Source organism: Phalangium opilio, unplaced genomic scaffold (genome assembly GCF_054372755.1).
Source record: "Phalangium opilio isolate 3A_F unplaced genomic scaffold, DU_Popi_V2 ptg000042l_1, whole genome shotgun sequence".
Taxonomy (NCBI): Eukaryota; Metazoa; Arthropoda; class Arachnida; order Opiliones; family Phalangiidae; genus Phalangium; species Phalangium opilio.
In genome coordinates, this window is record NW_028324166.1 from 2,563,003 (window position 1) to 2,585,243 (window position 22,241).

At 37.1% G+C, this 22,241-nt stretch overlaps 3 protein-coding genes across 3 annotated transcripts in view; 1 reads left to right on the top strand and 2 right to left on the bottom strand.

Annotated features, from left to right (window-relative positions):
- The window catches only part of LOC149678294 (frequenin-2-like), a 52,803-nt gene extending 50,196 nt beyond the window's left edge, over positions 1-2,607 (bottom strand). The window contains exons 1-2 of the mRNA XM_089836286.1: positions 2,436-2,607; positions 2,139-2,224 (exon numbers count right to left, since the gene is read on the bottom strand). Of these exons, the coding sequence (XP_089692412.1) occupies positions 2,139-2,202 (64 nt within the window). The 5' untranslated portion in view covers positions 2,203-2,224; positions 2,436-2,607. The remainder of the gene's footprint in view (positions 1-2,138; positions 2,225-2,435) is intronic.
- A 5,457-nt stretch (positions 2,608-8,064) lies between these two features.
- Positions 8,065-12,945, bottom strand: LOC149678295 (glutamate receptor U1-like). The gene is made up of 7 exons (XM_089836285.1): positions 12,821-12,945; positions 11,505-11,631; positions 10,726-10,832; positions 10,581-10,671; positions 10,048-10,209; positions 8,880-9,484; positions 8,065-8,781 (listed from the first exon to the last, which is right to left on the bottom strand). Exons 2-7 carry the CDS (start codon positions 11,547-11,549, stop codon positions 8,499-8,501), a joined length of 1,293 nt encoding a protein of 430 aa, XP_089692411.1. The 5' UTR covers positions 11,550-11,631; positions 12,821-12,945; the 3' UTR covers positions 8,065-8,498.
- LOC149678296 (epidermal growth factor receptor-like) lies at positions 12,839-18,933 on the top strand. Its single transcript, XM_089836284.1, has 17 exons — positions 12,839-12,962; positions 13,239-13,375; positions 13,899-14,238; positions 14,319-14,503; positions 14,651-14,792; positions 14,938-15,039; positions 15,272-15,395; positions 15,519-15,686; positions 15,824-16,029; positions 16,148-16,280; positions 16,434-16,503; positions 16,628-16,752; positions 17,043-17,130; positions 17,201-17,299; positions 17,567-17,818; positions 17,943-18,070; positions 18,518-18,933. The coding sequence occupies exons 1-17, from the start codon at positions 12,866-12,868 to the stop codon at positions 18,840-18,842; spliced, it is 2,721 nt and encodes a 906-aa protein (XP_089692410.1). The 5' UTR covers positions 12,839-12,865; the 3' UTR covers positions 18,843-18,933.
- The last annotated feature ends 3,308 nt before the right edge of the window (positions 18,934-22,241 follow it).

Below are 22,241 nucleotides of genomic sequence, written 5' to 3' on the forward strand. Positions count from 1 at the left end.
TTCAGTGGGATTCACCATTCTAATCGGTCTATGCAACCAATGATTTAGTATCTACGTTAAGGGTCCCAAGTTTTTTTGGCCCAGCCAGAAAGGACTTGCAGGATTTTAGCGGAAAACCTTGCTTGGGTTCAGTGGGATTCACCTTACTAACCGGTCTAAACAACCAAGTTAGATGGCCGAGCTAGAATGGGCTAGCATTATTGAAAGACGAACCCAAACTTTTTACGATTCTCTTATCTTTACTTTGAGACCGGATTTCCTTCCTGATTGTAAATTCCAATTCTTGTTGGTGCGTGGCTGCTGGCTTACTTCGGTGGCGAATATAGATTTTGGTTTTAATAACTAGGTTACCATGGTAACGAACAATGTAAAACATTGTTAGGCCTAAAGTGAGAGCTGACATTCTCTCTCGGTCTGCAACCGTTCCATTCGCCTGTCGACGGCAAGATCTAATTATTCTCAAATCCTATAATAACATCAGACGACGACTAAACGCGTTCCAATCGATCTTCGTTAAACATTGCTTCCCTTTTCGCTACCCAATCCTCACTTCTACAAAGTTAAATTGCTTCCTAATAGTTAATGCAGATTTTTTAATATAAAATTATAATTTCAATCTATCTATCAAAGCCTGACAGACTGATTGACCGATCAGTGATGCTCGGCCCAAAACGTTTTACAACTAATACATACAACCAGAAGGGGATAATAGAAGAAGGAAGACACTGTGTATCCCCTCTTAATACTTTAGTCATGTAACATGATTCTTCCCGGGCTCATGGCACCATTTTTGTTTGATTTCCCGCTCATCAAACTTCAGATGGGTAAAAATCGCACCGTGGGGTGAATTCTTTAACTACTTGGTAGTAAATCCTCAGCAATCAACCCACAAACCTTGATTGTCTTGACGTGGGACAAAAATCCACAAGCGCATGCTCCTTGGCAAATAGTTAAGCAGCGCTAATAGAGTAATGATGAGGGAACTATTTATCGCGTATGAGATTCGGTTTGGTAACCTTGTGCACTTATAATGTAAAATGATGTTGGGAAGAATCTTGTTACAATTACCCCGATTTGTGCAGTACACTTCTCTCTCAGCTGAAGTAGCTGTTCAGTTTTTCAAAACGCGGTTCAGTCATCAAATCCCGAAAATGTTTTTGTTATAATGCTGATATGTTCCCTCACTGTACTTTCTTAGAGGTACGACATTAATATGAACTCCAAATGTTGCTTATTTGAACGATTGAAAGGAAGTATATTTGCAAGGAATATATGCATAATTTGAACTTACAAGTCTTTACCCATAAACTTGCCGTAACAAACAATAATTCAACTACGCAATTCATAACAATTTATAAAAATGATTAAATTTATTCAGTGCAACCATTAAAGGGAGTATAAATTCCCAAACATAAATTGTCCTCCAAATATTTTATCAAGTGTATTATACTCCCTTTAAACCGTGTAACACGTTCAAAATAATTAAAAATGTTTTAAAGACTTCTTGAAAATGCCAAAATAATTTAATAGTGTATATTGTAGATTATACAGATTGTTTCAGATAAGTGTGCTATAAATTAAGGCAAGGGGATGTTCTTTGGGTGATTTTGAGTCGAAAATGAAACTTCTATCTCCATTTTGCCATAAGGGGCACTGTTTTCAAGTTAAGATTGGAGTATTTTACGAATGACCCCTTAGATTTAAGTAAGAAATTGAAAGACCATGATTTCTAATTTAAATCACCTGGACGGGAAAATATCTTGGAACATTTTCCACTCAAAATTGATTTCCCAAAGAACATCCCCCTTAATTTATGCCTGCAGGCTTATCAGAAACACCCTGATATAGCATTTAGTTATTCCTGATTTTGTATATTTGCAAAAGGACTTTATTAGATAGGTTAAGAAATTCACCGAAAACCACTTACAAAACTTTTAGACTAAAGACTATAAAATATAAATTTACACTTAATAAATTTACGCCACTTTCGGTTTGTTTTTGAATTTACTACCAACTTAAAGTTCAAATTTATAACCTAAACTTTAAAACTGAAGATTGAAACACTCTTAATTTTCGGTTCATGTCTTAAGCTATCTAATACAACGTAAAATAAGTAAAGTTAAATTTCAAGTACTTACAATAGGTTTCGGCAACCAAACGATTGACGACATCAGCCTTAAGCTTACTATTTCGTTTACCCATGGCGCCCGAACACAACAAACTTCTGAAATTACAAAAACACGCCAGGATTACCAATTACTTCCGACGCGAGACAAGACAATTTTTTGAAATGTCACTGAAACGAAAACGAAAACTGAAGACTGAAGACAACTAGGCCCAACTACAGCGGTCCAACCAACGGGGAATTTCAACTACTACGACTACTACAGGCTCCGTGCACAAGACAATAATACCGACAGAACAATGAAACACACCACCAGCGGCACGTATAGTTTATATCTCGCTGAGAAAAATAAGTGAACAATATATATTTTATACAGTAGCTGCGTCCAAGAGGAACGGTCTTTGTTGTTAGTTTTTGCGTTTATCCGCGGGAAACACTTTGTTTAAGGCAGTTTCTTTTATTGCAGTTCATGAATATTTTCGCACGGTTTATTCGCGATAAAATTCTCATTTCTGAGAGGAGGTTCTCAAAGGTTGGGCTTCTTGATTGTAACGAACAACGAAATTTTTCAGGGTAAGTTTTCAATCTGAACCAAGACGATACGAAACGAGAAAGAGAGAGCTTCGGTTGCTGCAAGCTCCGGAGGTCTGGCGACGAACGAGTTAACCGAAAAGAATGTCTCGAGGTTCTCTGTACCTCGCTGGTTGCTCTGGCCTCTTGTGTACCACCACCACCAACGCACGCGCGCGCCAAACAGACATAATGCTTGGACCAATCAACTATGGAGATACGTCAGGGTATAATAGCACGCCTTCTCATTGGGGTTCAAAATCAGCTTATTAATTGCTTGGACCATGCAATTTTAAATTCACGAAGTATGGGGTTACTGATCTTCGGGATCAGTTCATTAAATGCTTGAACCAGTTTTTAAATTCATAAAGTGGAGGTTACTGGTCCTGCATTTTTTTTTGTTAATTGCTTGGACCAGCTTTTAAATTCACAAAGTATGGGGTTAATGGTCCTCTGGATCAGCTTATTAATTGAAAATCTATAGCAAAACTAAGGGGGGACTAGTCCTAAGGACCAGTTTATTAATTGCCATTGAAATGGCACAGTTCGCACGAATCTAACTCTATCGAAAGTCACCCCAAGTAGTGGGGTTACTTGTCCTCATGACCAGTTTATTAATCGCAAATCTAAAGGAAAACTAAGGGGGACAAGTTAATTTGGGCACTAGGGTGGTCCCATGGACTAGTTTAAAAAACTATTCTTATTTCCCAGATTGGATTGCACGTTTTATCAAAAAAGTTTAGAAGAAATTCCCTGATACTTCGAATTATGATACGTCCTTATGCTTAATCCTTCTCAGGTCATAAAGAGATCGACCGGCTTCCGACCAGCGGTTCTGTTCCTCGATACCAAGGAGAATTGTAAGGGTGGAGCGTTGGCGTTGCAAATATCTCAGTTCAATCATTTACCAAATCTGTTTCAAAGTAAAGAGAATTGATAAATGAATGAACGTTAAGCGTTTCTTCACCTTGTTTACTGCAATTACGAATTTTTCCTTGTCTTCAATTTAACAACACGTCTCTAGAATCTTCTTGTTATTCGAAATGGTCATCGTGACCTTGAAGACAACCAACCTGGACTGGTTATCAGATAGCGAACTCGTTTTGTTTTAACAAAACAGTGATGCAATTTCTTTTTTACTAAGAGGAATTTATAAATAGTAGCACCTAGCAAGGACCGTCTAGATAAAATGATGCAACGCTTTGTGAGTGGGTGACTAGGGCAAACACTTTTTTTTTTGCTTAGGTGATAAATCGTTAAACGTTTTTCTGATTCGCTGCAACATTAATGATAAATGGAGGGGAAAAATAGTGGAATTGGAACTAGGCTTCCTGTGAAACGCCTTGTCTATAATAGCTCCACATTTATGTTACTGCTAAGTTTTTAGATTGAACTTTAGAAATGTTTTAGGAACAGTTTAATTAATTGAAACTTCACAAATAGAGATGTGAAATTAAATTACCCCTTCTTTGGGAAAGTAAAATTACCGTACTGTTGGTAATTTATTTCTTCACGCGTAAACCACGTTGAATTTTGACCACTTCACACCTAGCTTAGGTGCTTAAACAGCGCAAAATAAAGAAATTGAGCTGAAAAACTGGACTCTGTGAAGTAAACTAGGCTCAATGTTAGAGTCTCTGACAGTCTAGCACACTTAGTTTCACCAAAAATAGTTTTGAATCTATGAGGGCTAAAATTTGGAAACTGTTTGGTAATTTACCATGGTAAAATTACGGTATGATATAAATCGGTAACTTACGACCGCATTTTTTAAATTACCGGTAAGTTACAAAAGGTAAATTAAATCACCGCCTCACATCTCTAGTCACATTTCTTTAAAATAAAAAATCCAATTTCAACTCCCATTCTTTTAAGCTCCCTGGTTTCTGTGTTCGTGCGGCGTATGCAATGAAAGGGGATTCTGAGGAACGGGTAGCCTTAAGGTAAAAACCTCCGCGTGACGTCACGGTTCAATGTGGCACGCCTACGGAACCTTAATAATGCCCGCTAGAATAAAAAAGATCTATTTTATTATCCCGTTAACTCCAAAGGAGGAATGCATTCGCCGCCTTTCCAGCCTGCTTGCCTGCCTGCCCTTCCTGCTTACCCTTCCTACTTGCTTGCAAGGATTGTGGGAAACAACTTGCTTCGACTCCATTCTTGATAACCCTGTTAAAGGGCTAGCAACACCTTAAACTTAACTCCAAATCTGTTTTTGAGGTTTCTTTTTAAAAAGTAGTAAAATTTGTGTTTCGTTTGTTTCTTTGTATGTTTGCTCTTCATTCACAGTCACAATTTGTTGATTTCCGAATTTCTTTGGCCAATTTGTTGGTTGATATCAGCATAAGTTTATAAGACATGTTCCATGAGTATGACACCACCTATACTTCGTAATGGTATAGACTTACAGCTCGAGCTAGTTCGAGAACTATGTAAATGAGAATTGCAGACTACACTCGATTGGTTTTAGTAATCAGTGACAAACTTATGGAACATATCTCATGAACTTATGGAACATATCTCATGAACTTATGGAACATATCTCATGAACTTATGGAACATATCTCATGAACTTATGGAACATATCTCATGAACTTATGGAACATATCTCATGAACTTATGGAACATATCTCATGAACTTATGGAACATATCTCATGAACTTATGGAACATATCTCATGAACTTATGGAACATAGCTCATGAACTTATGGAACATAGCTCATGAACTTATGGAACATAGCTCATGAACTTATGGAACATAGCTCATGAACTTATGGAACATAGCTCATGAACTTATGATATCAGTAACACACGGAAATTCGGGTTCATTGGGAGTGTTTTGGTGCATGTTGAGTTCTTAAGTTTGGGACAGAGGCGAACTCCAAAACCATTAAGCCTGTTAAGCACGTCCTATTATAGAAGACCCCGGTAACATTTAAGCTTTATGAACAACCCCTACTACGTTGAAACAGGTTAGGGAAAACCTGGAAGAGTCAGGGAATTTCAAAATGGACCAAATAGGTTAGGGAAAGTCAGGGATTTCCAAGAACTTCAATAAAATCAGGGAATTCTATTAAAGTTGCTAAAAAATGTGCGGTTCAAAAATATCTACCTGGGTTACGTTTTAAACAAGACGTTTTAGCGAGATTACCTTTGACCAGACGCCAAAATCGATCCACAATAACGTTAAATTATTCATAAAATACCTTTTAAACTAAATTGTTTACAAATATCAACCCTTCTTATATTCAGAACAATAACAATTGGGCCTAAAAAGGTCAGGAAAATATGGCAAAGTTTGGGATTATAAATCTGAAATTTTCGTGTCAACCCAGCCCTAAATAAGCATGGTTTTAACTGAAATTTGAAAGTTTTAAAAACGGTTAGCTTCTAATTCTAAAGAAAAAAGATCTTGTAGATATTTGACACGGGCCTTTCCAAAAAAACTATTTAGTGTCTATTCCACGTCCGGTAAAATACCCGGGCATTCGGGAAACGCCGGGTAGCTTAGCTACTCTTGTTTTTGTTGCTACCACTACATCTTTAACCCTTTAATGATAAACCGAGGGGGTAACCACTAGTGAAAAATTCAAGTCTGAAATCAGATGTATAAATATTTTCAGGGATAGATTTAACTTTCGAAGTAGGAATGGAGAACAGAGTAATCTGGGCGCGTGTCAAAGTCCCGGACCCTCTTCCACGGGACGGAGTGGTATGATAGAAGAGGCGGGAGGGTCATAGCGACAGAGGTAAAAGGAATTATGGATTTTTCGCCGTCCCCGGCAGCAACGTCATCAAAACGTAGTATTTAAGTGAGCCAATAAGATAATTTAAAGTTTTCGTTACATTACGTGTTGGAGGGAGGGGCTCTATACTGGGGTATGAGTCGGACTGAAGAAAATACTAACCGTTCCGTTCTCCATTTCTACTTCTAAAATTAAATCTATCCCTGATATTTCGCAGCAAGTCTCGGATGTGGTTTAGTTCAAACTGTTGCCACTAGATGCTCCCATAGTCGAGGGGTGGAGGACCCACTAAACTTAGCAATGACTAGCTTTAGCTCTGCCCCTTGACTTTAACGGGTTCTGATTGGTTTAGGACTGTCTTTGGCAACGGTAAAATTGGTGGTTAGAAGATTAACGCGTGTGCGCTTGTTAGGGGCTCCACAAGAGCTAACAATTGCTATAAGTGGTTACCCCCTCGAGCTAGACATTCTTGGAACATAAAAGCGTCCGATATTTTTCTCTCAAATCCGATGACTGTTTATTTTTTCGTTTCTTGTGTTCTTTTCGCTCGGCTAAGCTTTCATTTCCATTTGTTGTCTTTTTCGTCTGACGAAGTTTCAACTGATGTCTGAAAAGATTCAGGATATTAAATTTCGTTTTCCATTAAAATGTTGATTTTCTTCAATGTCAATGGTAAAAAGACAGCGGCTCAGTCAACCGTATCGAGCATAATGCCTTGAAACGTAAAATGCAATATAAGTTAGGAGGTGACAACTTGACAATAAAAATATTGTTCGTCGTTTTCCAATTTGTATAACTCCTGACTTTGTTTGGATTCAGAATGACTTGACTGAGGTCAATGATTGCATTGCATTTAGTTATTCTATAATTTTCAAAAGTGTCCCTTAAAATCCTGTAGTTTTCAAAAGTGTCCTATAAAATCCTGTAATTTTCAAAAGTGTCCTATAAAATCCTGTAATTTTCAAAAGTGTCCTATAAAATCCTGTAATTTTGAAAAGTGTCCTATAAAATCCTATAATTTTCAAGTGTCCCGTGAAATCCTGTAATTTTTAAAAGTGTCCTGTAGAATCCCATAATTTTCACAAATGTCCTATAATTTTCAAAAATGTCCTCTAAAATCCTAAAATCTTCAAAAATATCCTCTAAAATCCTAAAATCTTCAAAAATATTATCTAAAATCCTATAATCTTCAAAAGTGTCCGCTAAAATCCTATAATCTTCAAAAGTGTCCGCTAAAATCCTATAATCTTCAAAAATGTCCTCTAAAATCCTATAATTTTCAAGTGTTCCGTAAAATCATATAATTTTCAGAATGTCCTGTAATATCCTATAATTTTCAAATTTTAATATCAAATCCCACTGCTTTTGGAAAACATCTATAGCGAAATCCAATCAGAACCTTTGATAATTAATTTAGTTTTGGCACGTGTAGCTTCTAATCTACTTAACGATTGTAGGCTTAGCAAACATAATTATTAAGATCTGCTTCTGTAATAAATCGATTTGCACTGATTACGATATGACATTAATTGAATTTATCTGTGGTTAATGTTGTGTACAATAATTATCTTCGAATGCGACTTCATATTGATTAACCTTAACCGCAGTAACATGTGTCTGCCATCTATTGACAACAATCGATATATTTTATTTTGAACTTCGAATGTATTTCAAAAATTACAGTTACAATGAAATAAATCTAGACCTAATTATGGTTGCGAATAAAATTGAAATCGTGAAATAAAATCACAGCGGTGTGAAATTAACGTAACCTAATCATTATATTGATTAAGACCTTTATGAATACCTTGACGTGAAGTATTAAAGCAAATGTCGGCTTTGTGGCGCCCCTAACATGCTAGCTAATCTTCTCCACACAAATTTTACCTTGACAAAAGCAGAAGCCAATCACAACTCGTTAATGTTGAGGGCGGAGCTAAACCTAGCCTTTACTAAACGTAAGATGGCGTTTCAACGTTATCAGTCCACCAAAGTTCCAAAGTACTTTTGCTTAGAAGCCTCCATATCTAACGATGTGTTTTAAGATAACAAGGCCTTCAAATTCCAGACTCTATTTCACCTTCGACATTTGAAACCACGGTCGTTTGTTTAAAATGTTTTGTGCGATAAACTTTCACCCCGCGTTCGACGTTGTAAATTAAGAAAGATAACAAAAGTCCGATGAAACACAGAGCAATGACCCATTCGAGGTCCTGGCTGTCTATTGGCGAGTATCCTTTACTGTTTTGTTCCTTCTTCAGACCTTCGCTTCGCTGGTAGGAGAAGCTGAAGTTGTCCTCCCATTTGTTAAAGCATCCTGTTGCTCTCAGTCTATTAATTCTGGGGAATTAAACCAAGTGAAAGTTCTTGTACTTGAAAACTATTTACTTAGTTATTCAAACGTGCATTTAAAACAACAGCATAAAAAATGCACTTACATTTTTCCAAACTCAGTTTTACAAGTGAAGTTTTTCTTCATTCCTATTGCGGTACTGCCGTAGCATAGTGATTCTTGGACCATGTGGTAAGCGTCACTAGGCATTCCAATGGAGTGCATATGCATCTTCAAAAACTTGGATTCGGCCATCATGGCCACTTGTCCTCTCAGTATCCATTCAATCAAACGTTCGAGTTTCGCTGGGCGGATAACTTGACTTAGGTCACTCGTCTTTGATAAAGCGTGGATTCTGTCAAAGTGACAGCTACCGTGTAAAGCCCCGATTCCCAATTTCTTTTGTTCGAAATAAGGGACTAGTTGCTTTAGAGTGTTGATTGCTAAGTCATCAGGAAGGCTGGCCGATGCGGTCAAAGAACAGTTATAGTATATCGAGATGACCGTCCAAGTCAGAAGCCAGGATACCAGAACAATTGTCGTGGCGATTTTGTAGCGAAAGTGCTTTGATGGACTAAGGCTATATCCTTGATTCAAAATGTTTGCCAGAATAAAAATGGCAGCTTTTCCGGTTCTGTTGTAATTACGTTTAAGTAAAGCTTGAAGAAGGATGGTGTAAGTTGTTACGTAAACTAGAATCAGTAGCCACGTCTATACACAATTGCCGAAAATAATCCAGGAGTTAGTTAAGAAATAATCTTTTAGAACCGAACGAGAAAAGATTGATTTGTACCGGGAAGATTCATTCTACTTCAAATCTTTAACAGGTCATTTTCTTTGCCTTTCTGCTTGAATTAAAGGGGAGGTGTTAAAACCGTCACCCCTGACGTCATTCATAATATATTTGAACTTAGAAACCACGTGATGTTGACTTAGCTAACGACGTTCGAGCGTCGAACCAAAATGTAAATAAGTTTACTTGGCGTGTTCTGAACGAGTAAACCCAGGGAGAGGGCGTTTTAGCAGTTTTAAGTCCCTCCCCTTATCTACAATCAAATATTAGAATGAGGTCTTAAAGATTGCATTTGCAAGTAGAAGAAATCGATGTGTTCCTGTTTAAATCTATTTCGGTTTTATCACAAAGTAATAATACAACTCTAAGGGAATAGTTATTTAAGCAATGGCCTCTAGGTCTTAAAGGTACGAAACCTAGGTTGTCCGTTCTCGCTCGATCAACGATTCTACATTTTAGCCTCTATTAAAGTGAAATTTACCCATCTTTTGAAAGGTTCAGTGAAAAATATTCCTTTTCTTTCAGTTATTTCTTGGGATTTAACGAAAAATTTAACGTCGTCCATTAAGTAAGCAGGAGTGAAATCCATAACTTTCAATCGCTCGTAAGTTATTGTTAATATGGCCATTGCAACGTCGATATTCTTAATTGCCAAATTTTAGTTTAGTTTTGAAAAATAATAAGTATTTAACATGGATATGTATAAATACTAACGTATTATGAAAAGCTGATCACCAAATATGCGTTACACCCGCGGCCGATGTAAATTGAGGCTTAAATAGCTAGGTCACGTGGGGAAACAAACTATCTCTCCGGATAATCGTGAGTGGTGGGTTTGAAATTTTGCCATGCGCAGAGAGAAAATTACGAATTTACCTCTCACGCGCAAGGTTGGGGAGGGGAGTTACTTTTTTTTCTCCTCTCAACGGGCGTCTAAGTGAAATTTCTCTTAGAACGTTAGAGATAGGAATCCATAATACGTAAGGGTTTAAACATATCCATGTTGTTACCTACCCCTTGAAGCAATTCACCAAGAAACCCGAATGACTTTCCATCGTCTGTTAGCTCAGAATACGGCAATGGTGTTTCATCCACCAAAGTAAAACTAATTATACATTTTTTGTTAGTTATCCACTTTCTTTGCTAATTATAATTTTACCTGAAGTTTAGAACGGTGGCCAAGGTTTTAATTAGCGTGTATTCGAACCCAGTAGGGTTTATTACCGTACCATTTTCCGTAACGTTATATTGAATACCAAGAGCGGACTTTCGAAAATAAACAAATCAATTTTGAAATTGGTTTTAAGGTGTATTTTGGGTACACCATATGCGCTATAATACTGCCCTTGTGGCCCATTACCATACACATTACCAGGGATACATTCATTTCTTCTACTTCTAATCTGTAACAGGCCATTTTCTGAGTCTCTCTGCTTGTATTAAAGGGGAGGAGCTCACCTCTGACGTCATGCATAATTTATTTTAACTTAGAAATCACGTGGCTTGTGATCTGCTCCGCGAGTATGTGGCCGCTTAAAGGAACTGCAAAGAAGGCATCGGCGGGTATGTAAAAATTATTTGAAATACGTCACAGACATCACGTGATGCCAAGATACGAAGACTCCTTATGCAGTGGAACTGGACATCTAGTCCTTGTTTTTCACGAGATTGCAGCGCCAATTCCATGAAGTGATAGTTTTCGAAATAAAACGAACTAAACTGTTGAACCACGCCTCTCTTTGGTCACGTGCCTCTGACGTATTTCACATAATTTTTACCCACCAGCCGAAGCCTACTTTACAGTCCCTTTAAAGATTACAAGTAGAAGAAATCTATGCTTTCCTGAAATTTGTCATAGCTGACACTTTTTTAAGTCAGTTTATACTCCCTTTAATTATAAGTTTAATCTCTATAATAAACAATTAATTAATAAATTACTTGTCGAGTTCCGACGGTTAAATGTCTTCCACACGGTCCAACCATTTTTAGTTCCCCAGTTTTTATGACTGCGCTTACATATCTGCATTACTATAATACCATGAGTCCACGATCATGCAACAGTAACCTTACATAAAAATTGATTTATTTCAGGCTCTATTATTTGCACAATTTATTTCTCAGGGTGTGGCTCAAATACTTAAATTATGCTTTTACATTACATTGTTAAAAATCAATATTCCATTTACTATTTCGAGACAAATACACAAAGGTGACGTAAACAAGGTAGGTTTCTTAAAGCAACGTCTTTACAGTTGCACAACAAGTGGCGTTGACCTTTCGTCAAATTCATGCAGGGTTCATAGAGGTCAAAGATTTGCAAAATAATTTAAAATGTTAGTGAAAGTCCATGGATATTTTTGAACTATAAAACCACGTGTTAGGCAATGCTAAATATTGACCTAAAATAGGTCAGGGTAAGTTCGGGTTTTGCAATGCAAAAGTTTCCTCCTCTCCTTAAAAGTACACAAAAACCAGCCCTAATCACAAAACGAAAATTAGTACATATCTAAATTTTATTTTAAAGTAAAGAAAGTCTTGTAAAATCTCCAATGAAAGACTACGTATCACCAAGAAGTGATATCTTGTTTATTAAGGAGAAGGTACAAGATGCCTAAGTATTCGCGCGAGCCATAGTCCCAGTCTCCCTTTCAAAATACAAGGGGGAACGTAAAAGGAGGCCGGGCTATTTCGCCTCCTCTCCTCAGTCGGAAAATATGACTGTAATTTTCTGGTCATTCGCGTCGCGCTGACGTGCACGAGTTTTCAAGAACCAATGAGATGCTGCTGGTTGTAATTTAGAGGTGGCGGGGATTAACTCCGGGGTACCTACTATACGTTTGGACTGGAGATAAAGCTAAAAATGTGGCCCGAATTTATAACTTCTCCCTAATAAACAATAGATATCACTTCTTGGTATCACTTAATGTGCAATGCATAGATTGTTTGCCTGGAGCTTATCATTTCTCAATGTCCGAAATCCTTTATATATGTTTCAATCGTTTATTTTCTTCCAGTTTTAATTGAAACATTTTATCAAAATCAAATATTAAGTTTGTTTTCAAAAGAATATCTTATCTTTGATAAATCTAAGAGATTGCCAAAACCATTATTTTCAAGTTTTTGTTCAGAGCACATTGAAGACATTGGGCAGAAAATAACTGATCTTAAAGTAAGACCTTTTATCCTTAAAAATATAAATAATTAAGGATTTTTGGTTTGAAAATATAATTTGTTAAATTAAAGTTTATTATTACCACCCTTCTGAACAGAGTTCTCAGTTTTTTCATTAACTTTTGAAGATGTCACCATCAATGGCGCTTAGATCTGTTCTATTGTATGCGTTACTTAGTTACGTTTCTTGTCAAGATGTAAACAATATAATCTACGAAAAGAAAAGTAAGATTAATTTGTTATGGTTAATAATTTCATTATAAAATATTCAAGTTCACACATATTAATTAAGTTCTTTGTCTATTTCAATAATACTATTTTCTTTTGTTGTGAGATTTAATATTGTGTATTCATACGCCTTAGTTTTCAGGTAATTGTTGAATCTCACAATACATTATATGTGATATCAGAAGTATATAATACTTCTCATCTTTCCCTTCTGGTTATGTGTAAAAAGTTAAGCATTTACATTGTAACTCGTTCAATTTCTTTATTTTTTAGTCTGCTTCGGAAAGGGTCTCACTCCAGAAAATAGATATCCGAAAGCCTTCGACAAAACCGAATATTACCAAGAATTGAGAGATCGTTACACTAATTGCACGCATGTTGAAGGAAATTTGGAATTGAAATCCATCGAGGTTCGCAAATTTCTTTTGATTGTTTAATTGTAAGATATCACATAAGTCAACCTAGGAGCGGTAATAGATGATAAACACCAATCAGAAGATTAACCTAGAATTTTTCATTGCATTGTACCACAATACTAGCATCCCTTTTTACAATTAAGAATACCACCAAGAAGCGATATCTAGTTTAGTAGGGAGATGGTATAAATTAGCCACATTTCCAGCTCTTTATCTCCAGCCCAAACGTATAATAGGTCCGGAGATAACCCCCGCCTATAAATTACAACCAGCCAGCATCTCATTGGCTCTTGAAAACTCACGTTAACGCGACGCGAATGACAAAAATTACGTATTTTCCGACTGAGGAGAGAAGGCGAAATAGCCCGGTGGCCTCCTTTTACGTCCCCTTGTATTTCGAAAGGGGAACTAGGACTATGGTGCGCGAATATTTAGGCATCTCACACCTTTTCCCTAGTAAACTAGATATCGCTTCTTGAAACAGCTATGTCTAACCCTTATTTTGTTGAATTTACAGAGTGGCGTTGATTTGGGTTTTTTGTCCGAAATCCGTGAAGTTACCGGATGTGTTTTGATAAGCTCCGTGTCACTGCAAAGACTTGTCTTGCCATCGCTCTTCCTTATCAGAGGAAAGCAATTGTGTTCTTATAAAGACAACGAATATTCGCTTCTCGTCACCGATAACGAATTTGAAACATTCGAAATGCCTTCACTCGCGGAGATAATGAATGGTAGCATCGGCTACTTCGGAAATAGAAAATTGTGCAACACTCCGTCTATAAATTGGGTTGAAATTTATAGCGGAAACACTTCCAAACCATATCATTTGGAATATTTGAATCTCACCAATAATACATGTAAGTTTCTCGAAAATCCGAAGATGATACATTGGTCGAATGTGGTTTGCATAAAATAACGATACATCGTTATAATTTAGGTTTACCTTGTGACTTTTCGTGCAAAATCGGATGTTGGAACAGCGGACGTGAAAACTGTCAAAAGATAACGAAATCTAATTGCTCCCCTCATTGCTCTGGGAAATGTTTCGGGCCTAAACGAACTGACTGTTGTCATCCCAAATGCGCCGGTGGATGTATTGGCCCGAATAAGGAACATTGTTTGGTAAGGACGATCTCTCACATAAAATGTGTTAGCAAAAAAACCTGTCTCAATGGAGAAGCTCCAAAGCTTGGGAGGGATGGACTTCATTAAGGCCTGGTTCTTAGTTTTTTTAGATTTTCTTAATAATTGAAATTTGTATTGAAACAGGCTTGTCGTGACTTTTCCAATGGTAAAGAATGCGTGACGAGATGTCCTCCGTTGAGACGAATCAATCCCTTCACTCGTTCCATGGAAGACAGTCCCATAGGAAGATACGTTTTAGGCTCGTCTTGCGTCATAGAATGTCCAAGTAATTATATTACCTGTATTTTACGAAAGATGGCGCCATTCTTATTGTAACTCCTGGCGTCATCTGTTTATGTCCTAAAACTAAAGATTCATGACATGTAAATCAATTATTCTTATTGAACATATATTTAATTTGTTTCATCTAGAAAATGCTTTAATTGACGGAGGAGAATGTGTTGCATCTTGCGGAGAAAATGAAATGGCCGAAAATGGTCGGTGTGTGCCTTGTAACGGAACATGCGAAAAGGGTATGTTGTTTAAACTTTTAGCATAACCCTATAATACTTTCCATAAGTACACGTCGAAGGTTTTTGCTACGAATATGCGTCACCAGGTGGCGTAGTTGCTGGAAAAGTGTTGTCACTGTGATTTAAATCCCTCAACTTAAAGAAAAGGGCGGGTCACGTGGTTCTCCTACAAGTTGACTTTCGTTTCTATAATTTGAGATAGATTTTTATAATTTTGTTAATATGTTCGTAGTCTGCAAAGGCGTCGATGTTATACACAAAGACAACATTGATTCATTCCGTGGATGTGACAGAATCGATGGTTCTTTGGTCATCCTAGATTCCACCTTTAAGGGATTCGAAGAAAGTTATCACAAGTAATTACAAATACATTTTTTTAAATTCAGAGTTATTTGATATTTTCTTTTATATTACGTTTAAAAAACCTTAATATGAAGGGACAGATATTAAAAAATAAATAATATTGAACCATTTTACAGCTTTAGCACCGGCCCTGTTCACCCACCAATGAACCCTAGTGAACTAGAAGTCTTTTCATCTTTAAAGGAAATCACTGGTTACCTTACCATTCAGGCTTCACATCCGGAATTTAAAAATTTAAAATGGTTAAAAAATCTCGAAGTTATCGGTGGAATTCAAAGAACTGAGTAAGAGAAATTACCTAAATTTTATTTGACTACAAAATAAGTTTCAATAACTTCGAAATAAATTAGAATAACTTTGATTTAAATAGAATAACTCCACAATAAGTTGGAGAATTGCGCTAAAAATAATATATTTTCAGGTATTTCGCATCGCTTTATATCGTACAGTCTTCGCTGGAATCCTTAAATTTGAGATCTCTGAAAACAATTCACGCCGGGAGCGTTATGATTTTAGAAAACAAAAACTTGTGTTTCGCCGATAAGATAAAATGGGAAAAAATAACGCAATCGGAATCTTCAGCGCACAGGATTTTAGTTTCCAAGAATGAAATGGTCAACAATTGCAGTAAGTCCTTTGCCAAAATTGCTAGATTTATTATAATTAAGTAACCAAATAACAATCAGTGTGACATTAACAATTGTCGTAATCTTAAATAACTAAAATTTTATTTAAATTTCATTAGAACTAAAAGGGTTGGTTTGCGACAGTCAGTGCAACGAAGATGGTTGTTGGGGACAAGGTCCAGAAGAATGTTTAACATGTAAAGGGTCCAAATTTGAAAGTAGTTGCGTCGAAAGTTGCGAAACATTGTCTGGGTATGTTAACAACTTTTAAATCAATTCCAATCATGACCCAATGACGTATGACCAGCTCAATCCCCGGTGTTAACTTATAGAACATATTATTATAGACTTATGAAAGTCTTAGTAATTCATTAGGTTATTTATTCCAATCTGAACTTCTTTTAGCGTTTACGAAACCGGAACTAATACATGCTCAAAGTGCGACGATCAATGTCTAACGGACTGCTATGGACCTGTAAGTACAATAATTTTCTAAAGAGAATTCAAATACTGCTGGCTTTTTTTTTGAAAAACCAACCCATTTGTGCAAAATTTGTGAAAACACATGTTCAAAATCATTGATTAACGTTTGTAACTAGGGTCCCAGCAATTGCAAAATCTGCAAAAGCGTTTTGAATGAAGGCCGTTGCTCCGACGCATGTCCAGTTCACAAATACAACCATCAAGGAATTTGCAGACTTTGCCACGAAAATTGCGTAGATGGGTAAGCATTGTAATCCGTTTTAACAGTGAGCAAGTATGAGAAGGAGTATCAAGATTGAAGAGGAAGGTAACTGTAACGGCACAGTCCGATATCTCTCTCACGCGCACCTATCTCGGAGCAGAGCCAGACACGACGTGGTCCATTAACAATCAACCTCTCTGTGGCGCCGATTGCGCATGTGTGAAACTCTGATACCAATTCTCCTCCTCATACGTGCTCACTGGTTTTAAGCAGTTGCTGAATGCTTGCTTTAAAACTGTAATTAAATTTTTTGGCGCCGTAAATTTTAGGTGCACTGGTCCAGGGAAGAAATTTGGTTTTGGTGGTTGCAACAAGTGCGAGAGAGGCGCGCTTAGTATGACCCACCCAAATATCCTGGTAAGTACTTCGTACTGAAATTGCATTTTAGTAAATTAATAATAGACTTATATTGTGGCCTTTTTTTCAGGATTATTGTTTGAAACGAAATGAGCCATGTCCCAAAGGATATTACCAGGAGTATATTGTAAACGGAGATGCATTTCAACATTTCTTAACGGGAATCTCTGTAAGTAACCTTTTTCAAAGCATTCGTGCTCGTTTGTCACTGGTTACTGAAGTGACGTAGGGGAAACGTCATAGATTCTCGTAAAGCGACGCCTGGTGAGGCGCTAGCTGTCAAAGGCTTAGGACAGACTAAATAGGAAGCCCTACCCTACTGACAAATAGCGCCTGTAACATCGTGTCGTCTACTAATTACCGATTAATATTTTAACAAACTATCTCTAAGCCTTGCACTCGTTCACTTACATAAATTAATTGTCATTATACATAGTATTGCCGGCCATGCCATCCACGTTGTAAAAGCTGCACCGCTTACGGTTTCCACGTATCAGTTTGCGAGTGTCGCCGTTATAGCACTGATGGACAATGCGCCGATAATTGCCCCAAAGACTATTACTCCGACGCAAACACATTAAAGTGTGTTTATTGCGACGAACAGTGCAAAGGATGCAACGGACCCACATCCTCTCAGTGTCATTCTTGCAGGAACTTCAGAGTGTATACGGATAACAGTATGAATAGCGTAAGTTAAGAAACTACTTCGTGGCAAGGTTCGAACGAACCAATGGCCAGTGAACCACCTCGCCAATGAACCACCTCGCCAATATATCACTTAGTTACCACTTACGTCTTAAAATATTTCACAGTTTACTTGCGTTGCGTCATGTCCATTCGAAAAACCTTTTAAAATTTTTGATGAGGGTACTGAACCTTACTGTTCCACGGAAAATCCCAAGAAAGGAGTTGTAGATGAAAGGGCATCAAGAAGTCATGAGTAATTATCATCCTTTAACTTTTATCATCTGTTAACACATTCGCTACATGTCGAAACCATTCTGGGAAATAGCACACTTCCTCTGGTCCAAAACCAGTTTATTAATTGCTTGGACTAGTTTTTAATTCAAGAGGTGGGGGTTACTGGTCCTCGGGACCAGTTTTTTAATTGCAAATCTATTGAAGAACAATGGCTGGGACCAATCCGGAGACTAGTTTATTATTTAGGACACTAGGGGGTCACTGGTCCCAAGGACTAGTTTAAAAATATCCCTATTTCCCAGACTGGTCGAAACCGAACCTTCGCCATTTGGGACGTTGTTCGTTAATCGTTGCACTGACTTACTATGGAAATTAACTACTCGGCACTCGTCGATTCCCGAATCTCAGTGCTAGCTTAAAAACCATCACTTAACTGAATCAATTTTATTTATTTTTACTTTTGCAGTCAAGAATCTTCTGGTCTAGACTTCCCATTCCAAAACCAAGGATTGGAAAACCGATTAGAAAAATTAAACCATTTTCTTTTAGAGAAACTTTCTTCTTTGGAAACGAAAGTTGAGAATAATCGAATGTACATAATCAGACCAACGCAACACTACGAGCAACAAGTTCAAGGTCGTCTAATCAACTTAGAACAACTTGCCAGTTCTCTACAAGTAAAAGTAGATATTTTAACAACCGAAATAAAGAAAATAATCGAGGAGAATTTTGCATTGCATTTAAAATTTACTCAAGTGCAAGAAAAGTGTCGAGTTGGTTGCCATAAGTAAATTTAGGACTTCCTTGTATTAAACGATAAAATATAATTAAGAATTTTGTAATTAAAGTTTTTTTATTAAGTTGGAAGGGTTTTTGTAATGTTTATCTTAAACAATTCATTCCGACGCTTTCATACTTAGTTTATAACTAAACTTTGTATACCTTAGGAAAGTGAGTAACTTTTTGTCTGTAGGATCGTTAAACAGCGACGTACACAAAAATGATATAAATAACCAGGCAGAGTTTCGGACACTATTGGTAAACTTTGCGTGAAAACTTCACGGTAGTTATTATGTACGAAGTATAATTGTGTACTTCAAAAGTATCATTAGAAAAAGTTAGACCATAGCTACGAATTTATGGTAGATTTTGTTTACTGATCCGAGAGTTACAAAGTAGTTAGATCAACACGCTAATCTGTTTTTTTCTTTATATTTTACCAGAAGGGGATAAAAGAAGGATGACACTCAGTATTCTCTTGATACTTATGTAACATTCCCAGGCTCACCCTTTTTGTTTGTTCTCCGCTCATCAAAGTTCATATGGTCATCGGAACGTAGAGTGAATTCTATAGCTGTTTGGTACTAAATCATAGGCACAAACCTTGATTGTCTTGAAGTGTGACAAAAATCCACAAGCGCATGCGCCTTGGCAAATAGTTAAGCGCTAATAGAGTAATGATGAGGGGAACTATTTATCGTGTATGTGATTAGGTTTAGTAACCTTGTACACTCCAAATGTTGGGAATGATGTTTGAAAGAATCATATTACAGTTAGACCGCGTGGTGGTACACTTTTCTCGAAGAGAAGTATAATATACTTCTGATGTTACCTACGTGTACCTTTCGCAAGTAGAAAATGATAAGTTACACAATACATTGAAACAAAATGTAACTTGTGCGATCGATTAATGACCACAATGTATTTAAGGATATATAATTCTGTGATTTTCTAGCTAGGTGCGGTTACGAACATATTGATTTGATTGACTTGTTAACTTCATAGCAGATAGGAGTATCGTGTATGAAAACGCGCTTTCAAATGCGTAGAACCCTCTCAAGGAGCAAGTCATTATATTTTTTTAGAACCTTTATACAATACTCTGTGTTGTATTTTAGACTTTGAACTTCATGTCAGTAATTCCATAAAGTACGTAGCAATGCTCTACCACCGATAACATATAAGGATTACTTTGTGGAAATAGTGAAGAAATGTCTGGAGCTTTATCAAAATTAGACCTTTTCGTCAGGTTATGTGTAAACGACGTATGTCTTATCACCTTAAATCCGTGTAATGGTTAAATTCAAATAAAACAACATGAACTTTCATTGTAACAGGTTTTTCGTTACTGTATGGCCTACGGTGCCGATACTGTTGTGTACAATTCAGATGCGATGATTACTGGTCATCTCACAGGTTTTTTCACTGAAATCATAAACCGATTGTCCAAGTAAGTCAAGAAGACAAACAAATAATTATGCTAAAATTAACAAACAATTATGAGGATGAAGTTAATTTTAGCGAGGAAATATTTTCGTCGATAGTGTGGAGTAGATTTGAAAGTCAAGCTTCTGGGCCAAAAAAAATTTTGGCGGAATATGTCTTATCCTACAGGTGCCAACTACCCCGTTTTCGTAGGTGGTGACCCCAAACCACCCTAAGTCACCACCTGTACTAATCTCTATTAATTCCCTGGTCAATCGCATCCTTGTCGAGGACCCTTACAAGTACCCAACTTCCATTGAAACCATTTGCGTCTTATTAGCATTGCAGACCTCTGGGTACTGTAATACGTTGGTCCCTATGTTCAAGTAAATATATGAATCATGGGGCCTCCCTCAGAGGCTCTATGTGTGTGGGGCCCCTGGCAAGTGCCCAGCAGGCCTATAGATACACCCTTAATTCAAAAATATCTAGACTGGTCCTGCAGTCACCGTCGAAACAATAAACTAATTAACCTGAATTAATTTGTATTTGATAGTCTTTTATTTATTTATCGTTATCTTAGTTTTTCCTTACTTCGGGATAAGGATATTCCCGGTCATCTTGGCAAAGTAACCGGACCTAATAATGGAACTGGATACATTGGCTTATTTGCCAGAAATGTGAGTATTTAATCTGGTAAAGTGAACCACGTACCACTAATGTTGTTACCGTCTTCAAGGAATGCGATTTTGGTATTTGGATGATAACACCGGATGTGAAAGAAGACGAGTACTTGGGATATACTGTTCCGTTATTCTCGGACACTTACAGCATTCTTAGTGGAGCCAACGTTACTACAACTGAATCTACAATATTTTCTGTTGTTGAAATTTTCGATAAATATGTGCGTATGATGAGAGTTCTACACGACCTTACATTATCATTCATAGCGTCATAAGTCTATTATGATGGGACGTTTGTTACTTTTGCGCTCTTTAAAGCTGCAAAACTATTGGTTTGTCTCTGGCTGGTTTGCTGGGATCTTTTTTCATCTACCATCTACTCATCCCCCTTTTCTGACATTTATAAACAATACTTCGAACCACCCTTAGTTGATTCTGTAATCTTCATAAATTGTAGTTATTGAAGAAACCATTTTTCCTTAGCTTATAATTGAATACAAAAGTGTAATATGGCCGGGGCCATCTTGTTTAGGTTTGGACGGTCTTTGCTATTTTGTTCGTGTTCTTTGTATTGGTCTACACTTACGTCACCGTTTACATGGAGGATAGTAATGGAGAAAATATAGTGGAGACATTTGTGAACACAATCTAGATTCGAGGTAAAGCGACGCCTAGTGAGGAGCTGTCAAAGGCTTAGTAATGCAGACTAAATAGGAGGATGAGGTATCTGATTCAATATTTTAATCTCATATTCCCTCAGATTCGGCGTCGTTCGATAAAGTTAAGTTTGGAATTGGATTAATGCTTTTCAGTTGGATCCTCGGAGCGTATTTGATGGTAACCTTTTTTGCCAATCTCCTATTATCCAAAGTCACCATTCCTCCGGAAATTCAAAGACTCGAAACTTTGGAAGATGTCTACTTTAGGAAAAAATTAAACTTAATTTCGTTAGATGTGGCAAGTTTTCGCTATAAGTTGGAGGTAGGTTGAAAAAGCAATGATCTCATAAGAAACATCCTGCGCTAAATTGCTACAGCTATTGCATATTTTTTCCTGACTACACAGAATTCAGATGACCCCATGAAACGGGAACTATTCAAGAGAATTAACTTTTTGAAGGCGTTGGAATTTTTCTCCCAATACGAACGTATTTTCGAAGAATTACACGAAGGAAGTTTAGTTCTTCTGTCCCCGGATATCATGACGAGAGAACACATTCCAGAATTTCTTCAGAGTGACGATACGTTTCTGAAAAACCGTATCTGTCCTTCGACAGAGCAATTCCCTTTAGAAAGGGATGCG